Here is an 18,286-nt window from a genome sequence, read left to right as displayed (position 1 = left end):
CGCTACACCTAGCGTGAACTTTTCCAAACACAAAAACAAAAACACAGCAGCAGTGGCGGCAGCTCCAATATGTAGCGTTACCTTTTGCTAGTGGCCTGAGGCATTGTGAGCGAGTGTGTGGTGAAGCTAGTCGCTAGCCCGCTAGTAGCTAGCCGGTGTGGTGTGGCGAGGTGTCACTACACCAGTAATGTAGTTCTTGGGCGTAACAATATTAATAACAATAATAATAACAATGTCGCTGTAGCTTGGTTAATATGAAGGCCACTTTATGTAAATGTAGCGTTGTTGGTGTTTTTCTGAGTTTTTCTCAGACGTCTTTATAGGCGGAATAGGTGCGTCCCATTACATTAATTCTTAGCTGCCTCTTTTTAGTGAAAGATGTGTGTTCATGTCTGACATAAGGATCGTGGATGATGGGCAACATAAAAAAGTGACACACTTATTCAGGGGTTTATAAAATGGAGTGAATTTCTTGGCTTCAACCAGCAGAGGCGCTGTTGATTCATTCTCAACTCCAGGAAGACCGTCGGCCTTCAAAAGTCTACACAGAAGAGTGAATTAAAAGCATATTGGTGTAAAAGAAAGCATCCAGAGTGCTGAGCATCAGCATCTTCGTTTATTTGCTTTTTATTGCACTTGGGTAAAAAGGTGAAGCCGCCCTCCCTGCAGGCCTTCCTTTCAAAGCCGAGCACACGCTTGGATCCTTGACACAGGATGCCAGGAGATTAACTGTCAAACCTTTGGCTGCTCTTCAATAAGGCGAGGAGACGAGGAGGAAAAAAAAAAAAAAGTAGTAGAAATATGCACGGCCAAGGTTTGGCGGGTCACAAAGAAGAGAACACAACTCTCAGTGAACATATTGCAACTGTTCACTATTTTATAAGGTTGCTGCATGCTCTCTTATAGCAGAACAAAATGTCCTCCTGCAAAAGGCTAGTAAGCACCCACAGACAAGACCAAAAATGTTCATAATGAGAGAACAAAGTCATAAATCTCGAGTCATAAATGTATTGGTATCAAATCAAATGTAGAATCATACTGTAAATGCAGTAGTTCAGGTCAGGCTATACGGATTTACGTGAATATAAAGTGATCCCTTACTACTTCGCGCTTCCAATTTCGCAGCTTCACTTTGTTTTTCTAAAATATATTAATAAATAAATCATGCTGTTTCATGGTTGACTACAGCCTATTATTAGTAAAAAAAAAATGCAAATTTTACATATTTTTGGCCTAAATTATACAATAGTTACTCTCTGATAATGTGATTCTCCCAAACATGTGTGAGTCTATATTATGTCTTATTTTCTCTCATGTGTACTATGTTGGGTAATATGAGCGTAATGGTGGCTATAGGGGTGTTATTTCATGTCTAGAGGGCTCTAATAATGTTAAAAACTGTATTTAGAAGGTCATAAATAGGTTTTCTATGCTCTAACTACGAAAATATTCATTGATAAATAAGGGATTCTACTTGGCGGAAATTCACTTATCACAGTCGAGTCTGGAACCAATTAACTGTGATAAACAAGAAATTACTGTAATAACATTGATTGGGTACAACCAGGATGCAAAAAGACTACATATAAATAATTTTTTTCCATGACACCTTGAGACTACTTTGTTGTTGTTTGTGAACAACCTTGGTCTTGACCTTGATCTTGATGTGTAAGGGTGTACAGTCATCCCTCATTGAGAGCGGTTAATTGGTTCCAGACCCAACCGCGATAAATGAATTTCCACGATAAAGGATTCAATGTTAATAAATTGAATATTTTCACAGTTAGAGCATAGAAAACCTGTTTAGGACTTTCTCAGTATGCTTTTTAACATTATTAGAGCCCTGCAGACATGAAATAACACGCCTACAGTCACTTTTACACTCCTATTATTTGTTGTTTATACCCACATTGCATAACTCTTATGCAATGTTAACTTGCTAGCTAGCAAGCTAGCAACTTGCTAGCTAGCAAGCTAGCAAGTTAACCAGTTAGCCTTGAATTTATTTCTTTTAAACATAAAAGCCAAAAAGTTACCACTTCCACACAGAATGGGAGGAGAACTTTTTTTTCAGTCTATCATGTGGGACATGCCATGGCTGACTTCATGCAATGTTTTAAGGCAATGAATGGAATGTAAGTTAATGTCTCATCAATGTTTTGTGGCATTACTGCCACCTAGTGACCAGAATACTAAATATCACTTATATTTCCATATGTTTTGACTAATATAGACCATAGTCTACCACCAAACAGCCATCATTGGATGGAGAACGGGGCTCCAATGTACAACTGTTAATGCTGCACTTCAGAGATTGTTTTTTTTTGGTTTTCGGGGGAGCTAACAACCAGTCACTGCTCTTCTGCTCGCGACACTTCACAGACGGCTACTGTCTCTGACCAATCGCATCCGAGTAGGCGTGGCTGGGGGAGGAGGCCGCCGAATTCAAGAGTTTAGGCCAACAGGAGAAGAATGCCGATTTACCCTGTCCACACCTGGAGATTTATTGAGTATTGTATTCAAATAAACTTGCTCTAGTGCCCCAGTACAATCCAATTCATTTTGCAAGCTCGAGTCCCTGTAACTTTCCACCCTTTGTCTCATCATTATACATTTTCTTTTCAGTGAGAGACTGTTACTCCTGAGTGACACTAGAAATAAAAGTATAGCTGATAATAATAATGAGGAACACTGGGATATGTAATAAAGGCAGCTCTGAAAACAGAATTGGGACTAAGGCTTGAGGCTTTGTAGTCATTGTAGTCGGTGAGCAGACAGCCATTTATAATGAAGACCATTTTAAGTGACGGAAGGGGGGTTTGATGAGGGGGATCTGGGACAACGGTTGACAAGGGAAGTCAAGTGACATGAATATCTTACAGGGTGTTCCTTGGACAGAACGCTCCATTAATCAGCCTCACGGAGACGGCAGCTCTACGTGCCTTGACTGCCAAAGAGCGCGAACTAGAGATGGACAGATCGGTAGGTAGCCAGTAGGGGTGCCACGAGACACCCGACTCAAAAGACGAGAAGATGGACGAGATTGGGTCCACAAGAACGAAAGGAGACGAGAGTTTAACATTAATTTTAAGAAAAGGACAATGAAAAAATATGACTGGACAAACAACCTTGTTCATTTAACTGATGCAGATGCGTTGAAATGTTTACTACTACTAATAATAATAATACAGCTCACTCTTTCCCTCTTGTCTACTTGTCTTTGTCTATTTACGTCAAGGCTGTCCAGCTGTCGATTGATATTTATAATTTAAAAGAAAACTATTTCTACAAAAAAATATATACATATTTAAAGGAAAATCTTTGATATTTGTAATAGTTATTAGTATTAACATTTTAGCTTTTTCTAGTTACATTATGACTTTTTGCTCTATTTTTCCACTTTTGCTGGGTTTTTGTTTATTTTATTTCTGCAATGAGCCACCAATGCGAGTGTGTCCAAGCTCTGCCTTCTTGGCACTGTTGGTCAAGAGCTGGGTTCCATTATGCTGTTTTTTGGGGGGGTTTTTTACAGCTTTCAGATGTGCATTGCACGACGCTACAGAGGTGGAGCTCACTCCCGCGCGCCTGCTCGGCGGTGATTAGCCTTTGGTGATTAACGGTGCAGAGAAGTGCGAACATCTACGTGGGTTGATCTGACAAATCCTTGAGTAAAATTGATTAAATGTAGAATTACTACAGCTTCTGCTTGGACATCAACAAGTAGCAAGCAGCTATTTCACTCCGACGGAAAAAACAGCCGCACGTCACTCGCTGATGCTGTGAACACCAAGGCAGGCTGGACTGCAACGTGTGCCTAAATGCTTACTTACACACTGCCACTTCCATATTACTGTATTATCATTCATAGCAGCCATGCCATACTTCACAGTCTGATTCAGTCTGATCCAGTCTGAGCCAGTCTTCTGGAAAATGTTTTTTTTTAAGGTGTGTGTCCCATTACATCTGGCATAAAAGTAACGCTGAATTTCAGAAAAAGAACATCATACCAACAGTAAAATATGGTGGTGGTAGTGTGATGATCTGGGGCGGTTTTGCTGCTTCAGGACCTGGAAGACTTGCTGTGATAAGTGGAACCATGAATTCAACTGTCTACCAAAAAACCCTGAAGGAGAATGTTCGGCCATCTATTTGTGACCTCAAGCTGAAACCAACTCAGTTTCTGCAGCAGGACAATGATCCAAAACACACCAGCAAGTCCACCTATGAATGGCTGAAGAAAAACAAAATGAAGACTTTGGAGTGGCCTAGTCAAAGTCCTGACCTGAATCCTATTGAGATGCTGTGGCTTGACCTTCAAAAGGCGCTTCATGCTGGGAAACCCTCCAATGTGGCTGAATTACAGCAATTCTGCAAAGATGAGTGGGCCAAAATTCCTCCACAGTGCTGTAAGAGACTCATTACAAGTTATCACAAATGCTTGATTGCAGTTGTTGCTTCTAAGGGTGGCCCAACCAGTTATTAGGTTTAGGGGGCAATCACTTTTTCACACAGGGCCATGTAGCTTTGGATTGTTTTTCTCCCTTAATAATAAAAAGTTTCATTGAAAAACTGCATTTTGTGTTCAGTTGTGTTGTCACTGACTAATATTTAAATTTGTTTGATGATCTCAAACATTTATGTGTGACAAATACGCAAACAAATGAGAAATCAGGAAGCGGGCAGAGACTTTTCCCCACCACTGTAAATGTCATGTAGGATAACAACCATGGACAAGATCTCAACATCTAAAGAGCAGTGGACTGGTCACTCTCTCAGCAAAACTGCAGGGTGCGTTATCTTTGTTTTCCAGTAAAAGAGCTGCAACCGTTTCATTCCTTTGACTTCCTTACCGCTCTAATTTTCTGTGACCGGTGAGGATTGGAGAGTCCTGGTCTAGTGTGAAGCTGTTTGAGAACGGAAATGAAATGACAAGCGCGTACAGAAGAAGACGGGGTTGGCGGGGGTTGGTACGAGTGGGTAAAGAGTCTGACCTAGTTGGGAGGAACACTGCAGCCGGAGGCCACAGGCTTCCTTGGTCCTGGATTCATTTCAGGTCAATTCTTCTGCATTTATACATCCTATTCCATTTTTACTGTTCACCCCTTTGTTTCCATGCCAGTGTAGTCTACCAAGCAGTATGGTCCCCTGGGTGTACAGCTTTTGTGAAGTTCCATTGTAAAATGTTGTGATACCATTATTGGTGGGTTTGGATTAAGGTTAGTGTTCAGGTTTTGATTGGGGTTAGGGTTTGGGTTAGATCTCACCACTAGGCATGGGCCGCTTTCAAGGTATACCACGGTGTGAAAAAGCTGTGCGTAATACCATTTCTACGGTGTGAGAGAACATGGAGGTCCACTACGCAGAAGTACTTTGTTATTACATTCTGTTATTCCTTTTTTTCTGTTCTCTGTTATTCCTTGCAGTCGGAACTGGGCTGCCTCGTTATCATTGAGCGGCGGTACGGCCGCGCTGCTGTCGCTGTTGTGGGTCAACCTCACGTCGAGGGTCACCAAATGTGGAGATATGATTCAGAGCAAGACAGGAGTGGAAGATAAGTGGAATAAAGCGTTTATTCTGCACTGAACAACAAGCAACAACCACTTAAAGGAAAACTGCACTTTTTTGGGAGAAGACTTGTGCTCCGGTCCTCAGGTAAAAAATACTGACAGCAAACAAGCAAATTGTTGAGTCTTCGTAGCGAAAATGAAAGCTAGTAGTATCCACTCTTGGCTTGAGGCGTTGTGAGTGATGGTGAGACTAGCGAGGCGTTGTGTTACGCCAGATAAATAGAGTTTTTCATGTTAGCTGCTACAATAACAATATCGCTGTAGCTTGGTTCATATACGGGTCACATAACCCGGAAACACAAGTTTGTGGAAAAGTGCGACCTCCATCCATCTATTCATTTTCTATGCTTCTTATCCTAATTAGGGGGAAAGTGCGATCTGCCACTATGAAATAATAACATAGTAAATACTTGAGTTGCAGTGTTAGCCACAGTAGACTGCATTGAGAGCTGCAGTTTATTTATTTATTATATATATATTTTATATATATATATATTATATATATATATATTATATATATTTTATATAAATATATTATATTTTTTATTTATTTTAAATACTTATGTTTCACTTTCATTGTCTTATATTATATGGTTTAAAAATGACTGTTTTGACTTGGCTTTTTTCTAGGGATGTCCGTTAACATCGGCCCACCGATATTATCGGTCCAATATTGGCATACAAATGTAATATCGGTCAATATCGGTATCGGGTTTTTTCCCTATAAGGAAAGCCGATATAACCCATGAAGCGGCAAAGTTGCAAGATTGCTGAACACGCTACTAATATGCCTCGTGTAGTCAATACTTTACACCAGGAAATGGCGGACAACTCTAACTTCAATCTGAGCGGCATTTGTGGGCGTGTTTCTATGCAGAGTTTGGGGTTTTGTGGACTTTGTGGCCCCGTGTGCGTGCGGCGAGGAGTCCGCTCGCGGTGGCAGTCTGCACGTGCCACATGCTTGAGCTGATGCTTTGCTTGGCCGTGTTCGGGATGGCTGGGCGTGGTGGGTTGTCGGGGCACCTCTGATGGTGCGGGGTGAGATGGCGGTAATGTGGAGGGGCGCGGATGTGGCGGCAGGCGGACGGGGGGCTGGACTCCTCGGCAGAGGGTGCGCGGCTGCCGGATTCACCGGGCTTGTGGAGTTCTTTGCCATGCCCAGTCACAGCTATTTCTCAGGTGTTTGCGTACGTGAGTTGTGCAGTGTTGTTTGCGGCCACGTTGAGAAGCTAATTGCTGATACTGTATCCGTTAGGTAGGTAGGTAGGTAGGTAGGTAGGTAGATAGAAAATTTGTAGTGCAATAATACATCATAAATAATAAGTACCTAAAGGGCTAGATACACTGCAGTCTGATTATTACATTATTACAGAAAATTACCCGTGCTTTTATTTGTGTCTGCACTGAAGCCACCCCAAAGGAAAACGAGACAGGTCGCAGGGACCAGATCCGGTTCATGAGTTAGAACCTCGGTTAGGACAATTGGCTGGAAATTGCACCATCCAAATAAAAACTGAAATACTCTGCAAAAACTCAGAAAGGTAATCTAAGGCCCGATGAAATCAGTTTTGTTTTTTCCCAGCTTCCGTTGTATTTTTTCAGCCTCTGCACACATTGCTCCAAAATCCTCAACAAATTGTACTGCCTGTGGCTTGTGGTTAATTCCAGCTCCAAACAGCCTTATTTTGTGTACACAATTAGACAGTATGTGGTGAACAGTGCTCTTATTTTGAAGGCCGGAAGTGTGTTGTGTGTTGAGAATGTCAGTTGACAGTTAAGAGGAGCTGTGAGCAAGAACAAACGCGCCTCTTGTCCGAAGAACTTACGCAACGTCAGCGGGCATCGTAAAAGGCTGGCTTACATTCACAAACGGTAAAACACGGTGCAAAGACACTCATACAGAGTGAGTCGCACAAACACAGAGTCGCACTTTGGACACCCCCCCGCTTAAACAGGCCAACTAATGCATGTGCTGCAACTCACTTGAAATGCTGATGCTCTCTTGAAGTGCGGATCTTGGCCGAGTAGCGCTCCGCCAGTTTGTCCAGGCCTCTGGAGAACTCTAGCTGGAGCTCGGCCTTTCGACGGAAGAAGTCCTGCAGGTCCTGCAGCAGCTGCAGGCGGGACTCCGACTGCTGCTCCAAACAACGGAACTGCTCCACCAGCTGGTTACGGATCTCTGCAGATCAACAAGGGTTGAGTCACTTTGAGTGGGAAAAGAGACACTGGTGGAGCGGTGCTGTGTTTGACCACCATTACTCCACCCGAGAGTACGGATTCATCAATGTGAGGATGCAATCACGCTAGCAGAAGCACTTGTTTAAGAACAAATTCATCATAATTGGATAAAAGCGGATGTCTGACTGCATTTGTCTGCTGCCAGTGTCTGTGTGTGCACACGTGCATTATGACATGCATGTGTGTTTATTGCTGCAGACAGCACGGAAAACACAAACTAGGTCAGCTTGCATTGTGCTGAGAGAGCCTTCACAATGATTTGTCTCAAAAAAGAGCAAATATCAGGGATTCTTTTAATTACAAGGTTGCTGTGGTTTTCACATTTAAGAGGTCTGGAAACCTGCTGCAGTGCTGCTTCCTTCCTTCCTAGCTAGACACTGAGAGCGCAAAACAACGGATTAAAATAAATAGTTTTTCTCTATATTGTGGACAAATAGGACCGTTTATCTCCTGAAGAAGCAATATGCTATTGTCAGTTATGACTACATGACTGTGGGAGTGACAGTAACTAATGCTAATGGTTTAGCATTAGCATTATGCTAATGGTTTTCTTTGTTTCCAACAAGTTACATGAAGGAATATCACGTTTACACTTGCACAGTTCACACTCGTCTGAAAGGGAGTAGGAAGAAGCAGAGCTTCTTTAATCTTACCCTTTCTCCAGCAGTTACTGATGGTTTGTTCACTTCTTGTGAATCTCTTCGACATGACACCCTTTTTCCTGATTTTTCATCTCGTGTCCTTGGCGTTTATTTTATGCATTTTACTGTCTACTGTGGCAGTCAATTGTGATTTTTCTATTTCTACTTAATTTACAGATGCACTGTGGTTGTTTTACAGCACTTTGTAAATAAAGTTGGATTTGCTTATGTGCTTTAAACATTAAAAATTCCATTTAAACCAATCTTTTTTTTTTGCAGCAAACATGAGACACTTCGTGACACACACACACATGCAGAGAGGGAATGAACAAAGCTCTGCTCTCTCTCTATGAGACATTAAGAAACAGTTGAGGAGCTTTAAGTAGGCCTAACAGACGTTCTCAAGCATGCATGTCATTTGTGTGCAGAGAAAGGAACCCTGTAGAAGAGCATCAATGAAGAAAAGACTTTTTCTTCTGCTGAAAATGGCAACAATTTTAGGAAATGCTCTGCAATCCCAAGGCTGAAAATGTGAATGGAAGTAGAGGTAGATAAACAAAGCCAAAATGAAAGAGTATGCGGTCCCTAGCTGGGAGGAGATGTTATCGTCATGGTCTCCTTGGTGGAGCAGTTGCCTGGTTACATGCCTCTGGAGGCATCTCTGTCCTCGCTCTCTCCTTCTCTCTCTTCTGACACTTGCACCAGCCGCTTCATTTGGCATTTGGTCAAGGACAAGAGTGACTTTCTCTGCTTGGAAATGCTCAAAAACCAACCACAGCTGATGAGCAGCGAGGCAGCAATCGGCTCCAAAATAGAACAAAATGTCACCGCGGGAGGGGTGACAGCTTTTAAAACAAACAGGGAGTGTATGAGATGACAAAATGAGCCAATCTGGATTGATGTAACTGTGCAATTTCAACATCTAGACATCAAATAGTGACTATTTGCATGCTCGCCCCTTGCAGGCGTGTTATTTTTAGAAGCTAAAGTGTTACTAGGGACTGTGCAGTATTGCACTACATGTGATGAATGATTCAGGCTTTCGCAGAGTGTGCATAATCACGTCAGGACACCGGCAAGCACTTCACAATTTCATTTAAAACACATAAAACGTCCGCTTCAAAAGCTAAATGCGCTCTCCTGTCTCCAACATGAACCAAAATGGTTGGAGTATTTTGAGGGCTGTTTATTCCGTTTTTTAATGATGTCCCATTTCAAAGGGACATCAGTAACAAGGAAGGAACAAGACTTACTGGCAATTTTAGAATTTATTCTTTTAAAATAGCCTCAATAGCATGTGAAAGAGGCCTACACAGTTAGCCTCCATCTCACACAGGTCACACACTGCTGTGGGATGGCCTTCCAATCCTTAACCCAAGTCAGCCAAAGTGGTTGCGTTGGTCACTCAAGCATGAACAACACGCCTACACTGATCCAACTGTTGGCTTGAAGTCAGAAGTACATTCTTGATCTAGTATTCTTTGATAAACACCATGCTGTGGAGTGCCATCTTTGAAGATAGAGTTAGCTTCAGACTATGGATATGGTCTGAATATATGGCATTGCCACTCAACTCAATATATCTGCATTGATATTGCCTTCAATGATGACAAGCATAGTTTGTCCAGTGATGGAGATGCCGCCCCGCAGCATTAACGATAGTCCAGCACCTGATTGCCAGCATTTTGGTGTACCAGAAGCTCGAAACAAGATGCAACGCAGACAAACTGGTTGTGTTCATTGTTGAAGCATGAACATCATGCCCAAACTAATTCAACAATTGTTGGGTTGAGGTCAGGACTCTATTCTTCGCTGGTATTCTTAGGTAAACACTAAGCTGTGGGGTGTCATATTTGAGGATGGAGTTAGCTTCAGACTGTGGCTGTATGGTATTGCCACTCAACTCAATATCTCTGCAATGATATTGCCTTCAATGGTGACAAGCATAGTTTGTCCAGTGATGGAGATGCCGCCCCGCAGCATCATACCACAGTCCTGCACCTGTTTGCCAACATTCGGGGGTACCAGAAGCAATGCAATGCAGCCAAAGCGGTTGTGCATGAACATCATGCTTAAACTGATTCAACAAGTGTTGGTTAAGGGTCAGGACTCCATTCTTTCTCTTGTATTCTTTGGTAAACACCAAGCTGTGGGGTGTCATATATGAGGATGGAGTTAGCTTCAGAATGCGGCTGTATGGTATTGCCACTCAACTTAATATCTTGGGTTTAGTGTTCCCTTCAATGATGACATAGTTTTCCAGTGATGGGGATGCCGCCCCACAGCATCATACCACAGTCCTCCACCTGTTTGCCAGCATTCAGGAGTACCAGAAGCAATGCAATGCAGCCAAAGTGGTTGTGCATGAACATCATGCCTAAACTGTTTCAACAAGTGTTGGGTAGGGGTCAGGACTGCATTCTTTCTCTTGTATTCTTTGGTAAACACCAAGATGCGGGGTGTCATATATGAGGATGGAGTTAGCGTCAGATTATGGATCTACGGTATTGACACTCAACCGAATATCTCCGCACTGATGTTGTCTTCAATGATGATGCTTAGTTTTCCAGTGATGGCGATGCCGCCCCACAGTATGCCACTACAATCAGACTCTTGACCGGTAACACTTGGAGCTATCCGGAAGGTCCAAACAAGGTGCAACAAATGCACAAGGGGCATCTTTTAAAAGGGAAATAAACAGGCTTTCCGACACTCCAATTGATTAGCAAGATGTACTGTTTGAACAGAGAAATAATCAACCAAACACAAATTTACATTTTCAGCTGCATTGTTCCACAACATTTCACAACAGCAAATATTTGCCTCTAACGCCAAACACAACTCGAATGACTGTAATGGTGCACACCCACAGCACTGTGCACACTAATAGGACCTATTTATCATGTTGCTTATTCGCCCAACCCTAATGATCAACAACCTGGTGTTCTCTGGGGATTTTAGGAATTTCAGTGTAACTTGGAGGCTGGAGAAAAAAACTACAAGCACAATACTCTGAAAAGGAGTAGGTAGGTGTGTTTCGGCAGTCACTAATAGTTGGTTCACTTCCTGTGCAGGTTACCAGTTCTTGGCTCAAGACCCAAATGAGAAATCATGTATTGCTATAAAAATGGACATATGCTGTACAGAAATTATTGCTGTGCTCTACTACAACAACTGTGAATCAAAAAGCCCCAAACCAAGATGCCTGCTTACATTTTGGCAAACCCAATAAAAATGGACTCTTGAACCTCAGTTTGGAAAAACCCTGCAGATCATATTTGAAACACAAGCAGGCTGCAGTTGATTCAGCGGCGCTCCCATGCCTAAAAACACAGTTTGTGTAGTGCCGCCATGCTCTGAAGCACTCAAACGTGCAAACTACATGCATGGACTTCTGCCCTACGTGAAAGCAAGTGGGCCACGTCGCCTCAAAGGCCGGGCTGCCTGTACAGAAATCACATATTGAGGAGTCATTGTCGTGGAAGCAGACCGCCGCTATAGCTAGTGCCACGGCCAGGAGGCGTCCCCGAGCGCTGTGTCTGCAGTTAGCCATGCGTGGCTAGTCACATGTGTCCTAACCCAGACTGACACGTTGACATCATTTGGCCCAAAATCAAGGCTGTGAGCCCCCCCACAATGCAGTCACGACGGCGCTACGCTCTTGGGGCCTCTGTGCATGGCTTCACGTGGCGCTTTCAGAAGAAAGCTGTTTGAAAAATCACAGGACAGGAAAATCTACATTGTGACGGAATGACATTCCAAGCAGGTTTCACTTTAAACACCCAACACATCATCTTCCAGCCACAAAGACATCGTGTCACCGCTGTTGTAATACAGACATCTGAGGACATTCTTTGATTATGATGAATACATCGACCATTAAACATCTAGTTCACATTTCCTTGCACATGTACGATGTCTTTCTACTAGCACTACAAATATGTTCAAATGACATTCCAAGTACAGCGGAACCTTGGTTGGCATGATTCATTCGTTCCAGAAGGTCTGACTCTAACCCAAACGGACGCAAACAGAGTCCATTTTTCCCCTAAGAAATAATGTAAATTAGGGGTGCCACAAGATCTCGCAAGATTACAACACGACAAGGTTTCTCGTTCAGAAAAATAATAGTTTGGTGGGCACTAGGCCTGGGACAATAATGAGTAAATTAATGATTCACATAATAAATGAACTGGATAATTTTGCCAGCCTCAGTTCATTGCCATGTGCATGTCCATGTGCAGAACAACAGCATGAACAGAGTGAGCCCTTTTGTCAATCATACAGTCTCTTTGTCTCGGTGGGTGGAGGCGGGGCCGCTAGCATACATACAGAGTGCAGAAGAGTGTAGCCTTGTGAGGAGCAATGCAGGGTTGAATTAGTAGACTGCAATATATTGTCATGTATTTTTAAATATTTTTTCATTGTACTTTTATTAAAAGTAATGTTAAAATCTTGTCTCATCTTGCTCTCATGGACCGTCTCATGTATCGTCTCGTCTCATGAACGGAGTGTCTCATGACACCCCTAATTTAAATCCAATTAATCTGTTCCAGAAAGCCATAAATGTTAACATAAAACATGTTTTTATAGCTCAGCAATTATAGTTTGACACGTAAAAAACAATTTGAAATGCTTATAGAGTATATACATAGAAATGATTGATGAAAAGGATAAATGAACATTGAAAGTAAAACTGCACTTTTCTTGGAATTTTGCCCATCATCCATAATCCTTATGCGAGACATGAACACAAATGTCTTTCTCTTTTCTGTGCGTTCTAAAGATCTAAAAACAGCTAAAAACAAGCAGCTCATTAATGTGCTTAATGGGATGCACCTATTTCACCTATAAAGCCCTCTGAAAAAAACTCCTAAAAGCGCCAACAACACCCTATTTACATAATGTGACCTGCATATTAACCAAGTTGCAGCGGCATTTTTATTATTACTGTTATTAACAGTTACGGCCACGAACTACATTACTGGCATAGTGACCCCTCACCACACCACACCAGCTAGCTGCTAGCCGGCTAGCGACTAGCTTCACCACACACTCTCTCACAATGCCTCAGGCCACTAGCGAAAGGTAACGCTACATATTGGAGCTGCCGCCACTGCTGCTGTGTTTTTGTTTTTAAGTTTGGAAAAGTTAACGCTAGGTGTAGCGTTCCTTTCTATGTTGCTATGTGAAATCAATGCACCCAGGAAGGAAGTTCCCCAAATACTGTAAGTATTCCATGTTATCATAAATGTAGCTGTTACTACATGCTCACAGCATGGATATAAAACCAGAAAACCTTGTTGGAGCTTTTTGGAGGTGTTTTAATAGTGGGCTTTCTAGGCGGAATAGGTGCACCCCATTAATTAGCTGCCTCTTTTTAGCTGTTTTTATATCTTTAGAACGCACAGTAAAGAGAAAGACGTTTGTATGGAGGCAGTTATTTTGCACTTGTGTTTTGCTCCACTTTTTGATTCTACTCTTATAATACTGTAAATAAACTTAATGTGTACTAATAATTGCTACTTGTAAATGGGGACTAGTTTCCCCTAATTGTTTGTTTTGTGGAGCAAACTGACTGCTAGGACCTTTTAGTAGGTGTAAAGGACAGGTAAGAATGCACACCAGCCATGTCTGCTGCATGTCCATCCGGCACTGTCTTCATCATCCGGCCACATACATTTAGCCGCAAAGAGGAAAATCCTTTCATGGTTTATAATTGATGTAGACAGCATCCATTATTGATGGACTTTCTCAACTGTTTGCTGTGTGACCTTCCTCTCTATGGCTGCTGCAACATGATCATGTCCTGCAGCTTCATGGGTAATACACATTATGACGCATACTGTGTAGTCTGGAGGGTTTTGGAAGGGTTGTGCAGCAGTCAAGTTAATAAGTTCATAGTTCTTTCACTGCGTGCATACAGTATATACACTGCAGGATCGTTTGCATTGATGCATTGACAGGACAGCCATATGCAGCCAGACCCACCCTCCTCATTACACACACACACTTGTTGTAAAAGTTGCACAATTGCACCAGCAGGCCTGCACACTACTAACCTTTCACTTGGCTCTCATATTCGGCTATGATCTCTTTGTCCTTCTTCACTCTGGCCTGCGTGGACATGTTGGAGGCAGGCTGGATGGGGCAATCTTCGAGGCGGGAAGAGACTGCGCCTTCAGTCCGTCTTGCACTCACTCCTTCTCGGCTTGACTGGCGGCTGAGCGGTGATCAGAGGCCCCGCATCGCCCGAGAAAGCCACACAAGTCCGGATAGGCGAGAGGGGTGGTGGGGGTGGGGGGAGGAGAAGGCGGTCCCAATGTTCTGTTTTGGTTTTGTTCAGCGGTGTCCTATTCTTTGCTGCGTTCAAGACGACGTCGTTCCGGAAGGACAGTCCTCTGTGCAAGCTGTCCTCCACCGCAAGGACTCACGTTTGACTCGCATTGCAGTGGGAAAAAAACCTGAAGCAAAAGACGATACACATGACACAGCCCTCGCTTTCTCTCTCTCTCTATCTCGCTCTCTCTCTGCTAGTTGTTCATGCAGCTGCAGAAAAAAAGGCTGAATGGAAGACTCCTCCCCTTTTTCCTCACCACACCACCTTTTTGTGCATGCATGATTCATATTTCACCTCTCAACTCATTTACATCCATCCATCCATCCATCCATGCATCTATCCATCCCAAAAATCCCCTTGGAGATAATAGAAATGGAAATCATCCGTTACAGGGTCGAACTGTGCCCATTCTAATTCTTATCAACTGCGTTCCAGTGCAAAGTAAACAAAAAACATGGCTGTCGACCTCCATTACGTTTAGCAAGTTGCTATGATGAAAACTAGCATAAATGTATAAAGTACCACTTTTAGCCTCCCTAACTGTCATGCTAGTGTAAAAAGAAGTCAACAGCTGAAGTAGTAAGTAAAAAGTAATACAATTATTACAAATACTGTAGAGTAAAGTGTAAAAGTAAGGATGAGCTAATCAGGGTTTTATGCTGCCCATACATGACTGGAATTGGTCGATACTGATATCGATCACATGGATTAACTGGGGTTTTTTTCCATTTATTTATGGTGAGTGGTATTGGTCAGGGCTGCCGTTAGACCACCAAATAGGTAATTATTTTTATAAAAACTTTTTTGGCGAATTGTCTTTTTTTGTGTTGTTTTTTTGCCTTTATTTGTGTGAAACAATGTTTGTGCTGTTAGACATAAACCTGAATTTAATTTGATGCATGTTTTGGAATATGGGGCATAGATTGTTCAATAATTTATTTTGTAGTTCAAGATATCAAAATGAACAGAATCAAATAATAGAAATAAATATGTTTATGAGATGGGCCGGACGGTGGCTGAGTGGTTAGCATGTTGGCCACACAGTCAGGAGATCGGGAAGACGTGGGTTCGAATCGCCGCTTAGGCATCTGCGCTTTCCTCCCACATTCCAAAATGTTAGACTCCAAGTTGTCCACAGGGTGTGAATGATTGTTTGTCTATATGTGCCCTGCGATTGGCTGGCGAGCCCAAAGTCAGCTGGGATAGGCTCCAGCATACTCACGACCCTAGGGAGGATAAGTGGCATAGATGCATAGATGATGGATGTTTATGAAGTAGAAATGCGTGGTGCTTAAGTTAAAAGAGAATAAATAGTGTCCAGGTTGCAAGCGTGTCCAACTTTCATTACTATTAGAGCTGCCAACTATTTGTCTTTTATTTATGACTGGCAACATTTCAATTTTATTTACCAAACACATCTCTACTGAGAAAAGAGACAACACAACAATCTCCAGGCTGAACCTGTTGTGAGATGTTGAGGTGAGAATAAAACTTTTGTCAGCGCAGTACAAGGATGTGGAGGGTCCCAATGACTAAATACGCCCCTGATTGAAGCCAGGCTCCCTGCCATGAAAGGCATAAGTGTGTACCATTACACCACTAGGGCCGCTCCAAGCCAAGCTCAATGTTGACATTTATTAAAGCTCCAAGCTCATAAAGTCTGCATCCTCTTCATATCCTCCATCTTCATTACAGCACCAAGGGCTGCTTAATATCTACAGAATCAAATAAAACCTTGTTTACCGGACGATATCGCTGTACTCATATAAATGTTATCTCTCAGATCTGTCCAGATATTGAGGATGAGGATATTTTTGTCATTGCATCTTTTAGCCATGAGCAGTATGTTTGCTAACCACCATATTTCAATAAGTCTCTCTACTCTGTTTTGCTTACGTTTTTAAACCTAAGTCTTCCTTCTTTGGGTTGGTTCTTTAAAAGTAGCAGCAAGAAACATTATTTTACTCATCCTTGCTGCCGTTGTGTGTTGAAAAGGTGAGAAAAATGCAAAGTGCAAAGTCATGCTAGCGCTAACCCAACTAAGAATGATGCTAGATGCTAACAGACAGTGAAGTAAATCTGTAATAAAAACAGCAACTTGGAATATACGTTGTTTTATTTTGTGTGGTAAAGTTTGAGGCAAACTATCACATATTGTTGCTTTATGTCAGAAATATTCCAGAGGGAGTTTGGTTCAAACCGAACCTAACAGCAGAGCGCTCCTGTTACAGATCATTGACGAGCGTTTTTTGTTGTTGTTTTTGCAGTACGTACTTAAAAGCAGAGCACTCTTGTCATATAGAGGATCTTTAATTCCTGGTTTTACAGTACATCCTTAAAAACAACCAGTCCTTTCTGTCGTATAGAGGACTTGAAAAACTGCCACAAGGTTTTGTTATGTTGAAGAATTTGGACCAGCGCTTTTGGAGTAAGTCAAGTAAGTAAAAGCAGCGCAGCACTTCTGTCACATCGAGGATCTGTGACTGACATTTTTGCAGTAGGTCCTTAAAAACAGCAGAGCCGTCCTGTCATATATACCGTATGTACAATCTTTGACTAGCGTTATTGCAGTAGATCCTTAAAAACAGCAGGTTGCTTCTGTCACATTGTGGATCTTTGACTAGCATTTTTGCAGTAGGCCTTTAAAAACTGCCACATGGTTTTGTTATGTAGAAGAATTTGGAGTGGTGCATTTCCAGTAAGTCCTTAAAAGCAGCACAGCGCTCCTGTCATATTGAGGATCTGTGACAGACATTTTTGCAGTAAATCCTTGCAAACAGCAGGTCGCTTCTGTCATATTGATTTTTTTTTGTGCAGTATGTCCTTAAAACAAGCACAGTGCTCCTGTCATGTAGAAGATCTGCCAGTGACATTTTTACAGTAGCTCCTTAAAAATAGCAGAGCCCTCCTGTCATATATATAAACAGTCTTTGACTAGCGTTTCTGCAGTAGATCCTTAAAAACAGCAGGTTGCTTCTGTCAGATAGAGGATCTTGGACTAGCATCTCTGCAGTAGGCCTTTAAAAACTGCCACATGGTTTTGTTCTATAGAGGGCTGCTGCCACATTGAGAATCTTTGAATCTTTGTAAAATCTTTTTTTTTTTGCAGTATGTCCTTAAAAACAGCAGGTTGCCTCTTTCAACATTGAGGAACTGTGACAAACATTGTGATTCACTGTTCACTTTTTTAAAATATATATTTTTTGTATGCCAGAGCCTTAGTGAGGTTGACCGAGTGAGTTTATGCCAAACAATTAACTCAACCTACTGCACAAATAAATAAATACAAGGATTATTACGTGTTGACTCTTCCCAGGCCTTCAATCTCAAAGTGCATTACTGCCCTTTGCTGGTAAGGCGCACACAAAGCAACCTGGTCTCTTCAAAGTACAGTAGTAGCATCCTTTTTTCACCCCCCAATGTACTCTATTGGTACAAACCTACTGCTACACATACCTGTGGAGCTTACGCACAGTATCACATGGAAATAAACAAAACAA

The 18,286-nt window shown here is 42.2% G+C and overlaps 1 protein-coding gene across 8 annotated transcripts in view; it reads right to left on the bottom strand.

Moving 5' to 3' along the window:
- Positions 1-18,286, bottom strand: part of LOC129186141 (SLIT-ROBO Rho GTPase-activating protein 3-like) — a 44,833-nt gene that overhangs the window by 26,225 nt on the left and 322 nt on the right. For 7 of the 8 annotated variants that reach the window (XR_008572203.1, XM_054784086.1, XM_054784085.1 and 4 more), the window contains exons 1-2: positions 14,509-15,002; positions 7,551-7,746 (exon numbers count right to left, since the gene is read on the bottom strand). Coding sequence is in view for 7 of the 8 variants with exons in the window: in XM_054784086.1 (XP_054640061.1) it covers positions 7,551-7,746; positions 14,509-14,575 (263 nt within the window). In the remaining variant the exon portion in view is untranslated. Of the gene's footprint in view, positions 1-7,550; positions 7,747-14,508; positions 15,003-18,286 lie in introns of those variants that run through there. The other variant, XM_054784084.1, reaches the window with a different exon arrangement.

This window comes from Dunckerocampus dactyliophorus, chromosome 8 (genome assembly GCF_027744805.1).
Source record: "Dunckerocampus dactyliophorus isolate RoL2022-P2 chromosome 8, RoL_Ddac_1.1, whole genome shotgun sequence".
NCBI lineage: Eukaryota > Metazoa > Chordata > Actinopteri > Syngnathiformes > Syngnathidae > Dunckerocampus > Dunckerocampus dactyliophorus.
The sequence above is the reverse complement of the archived record's forward strand: the minus strand, read 5'-3'. Positions and strand labels throughout refer to the sequence as shown.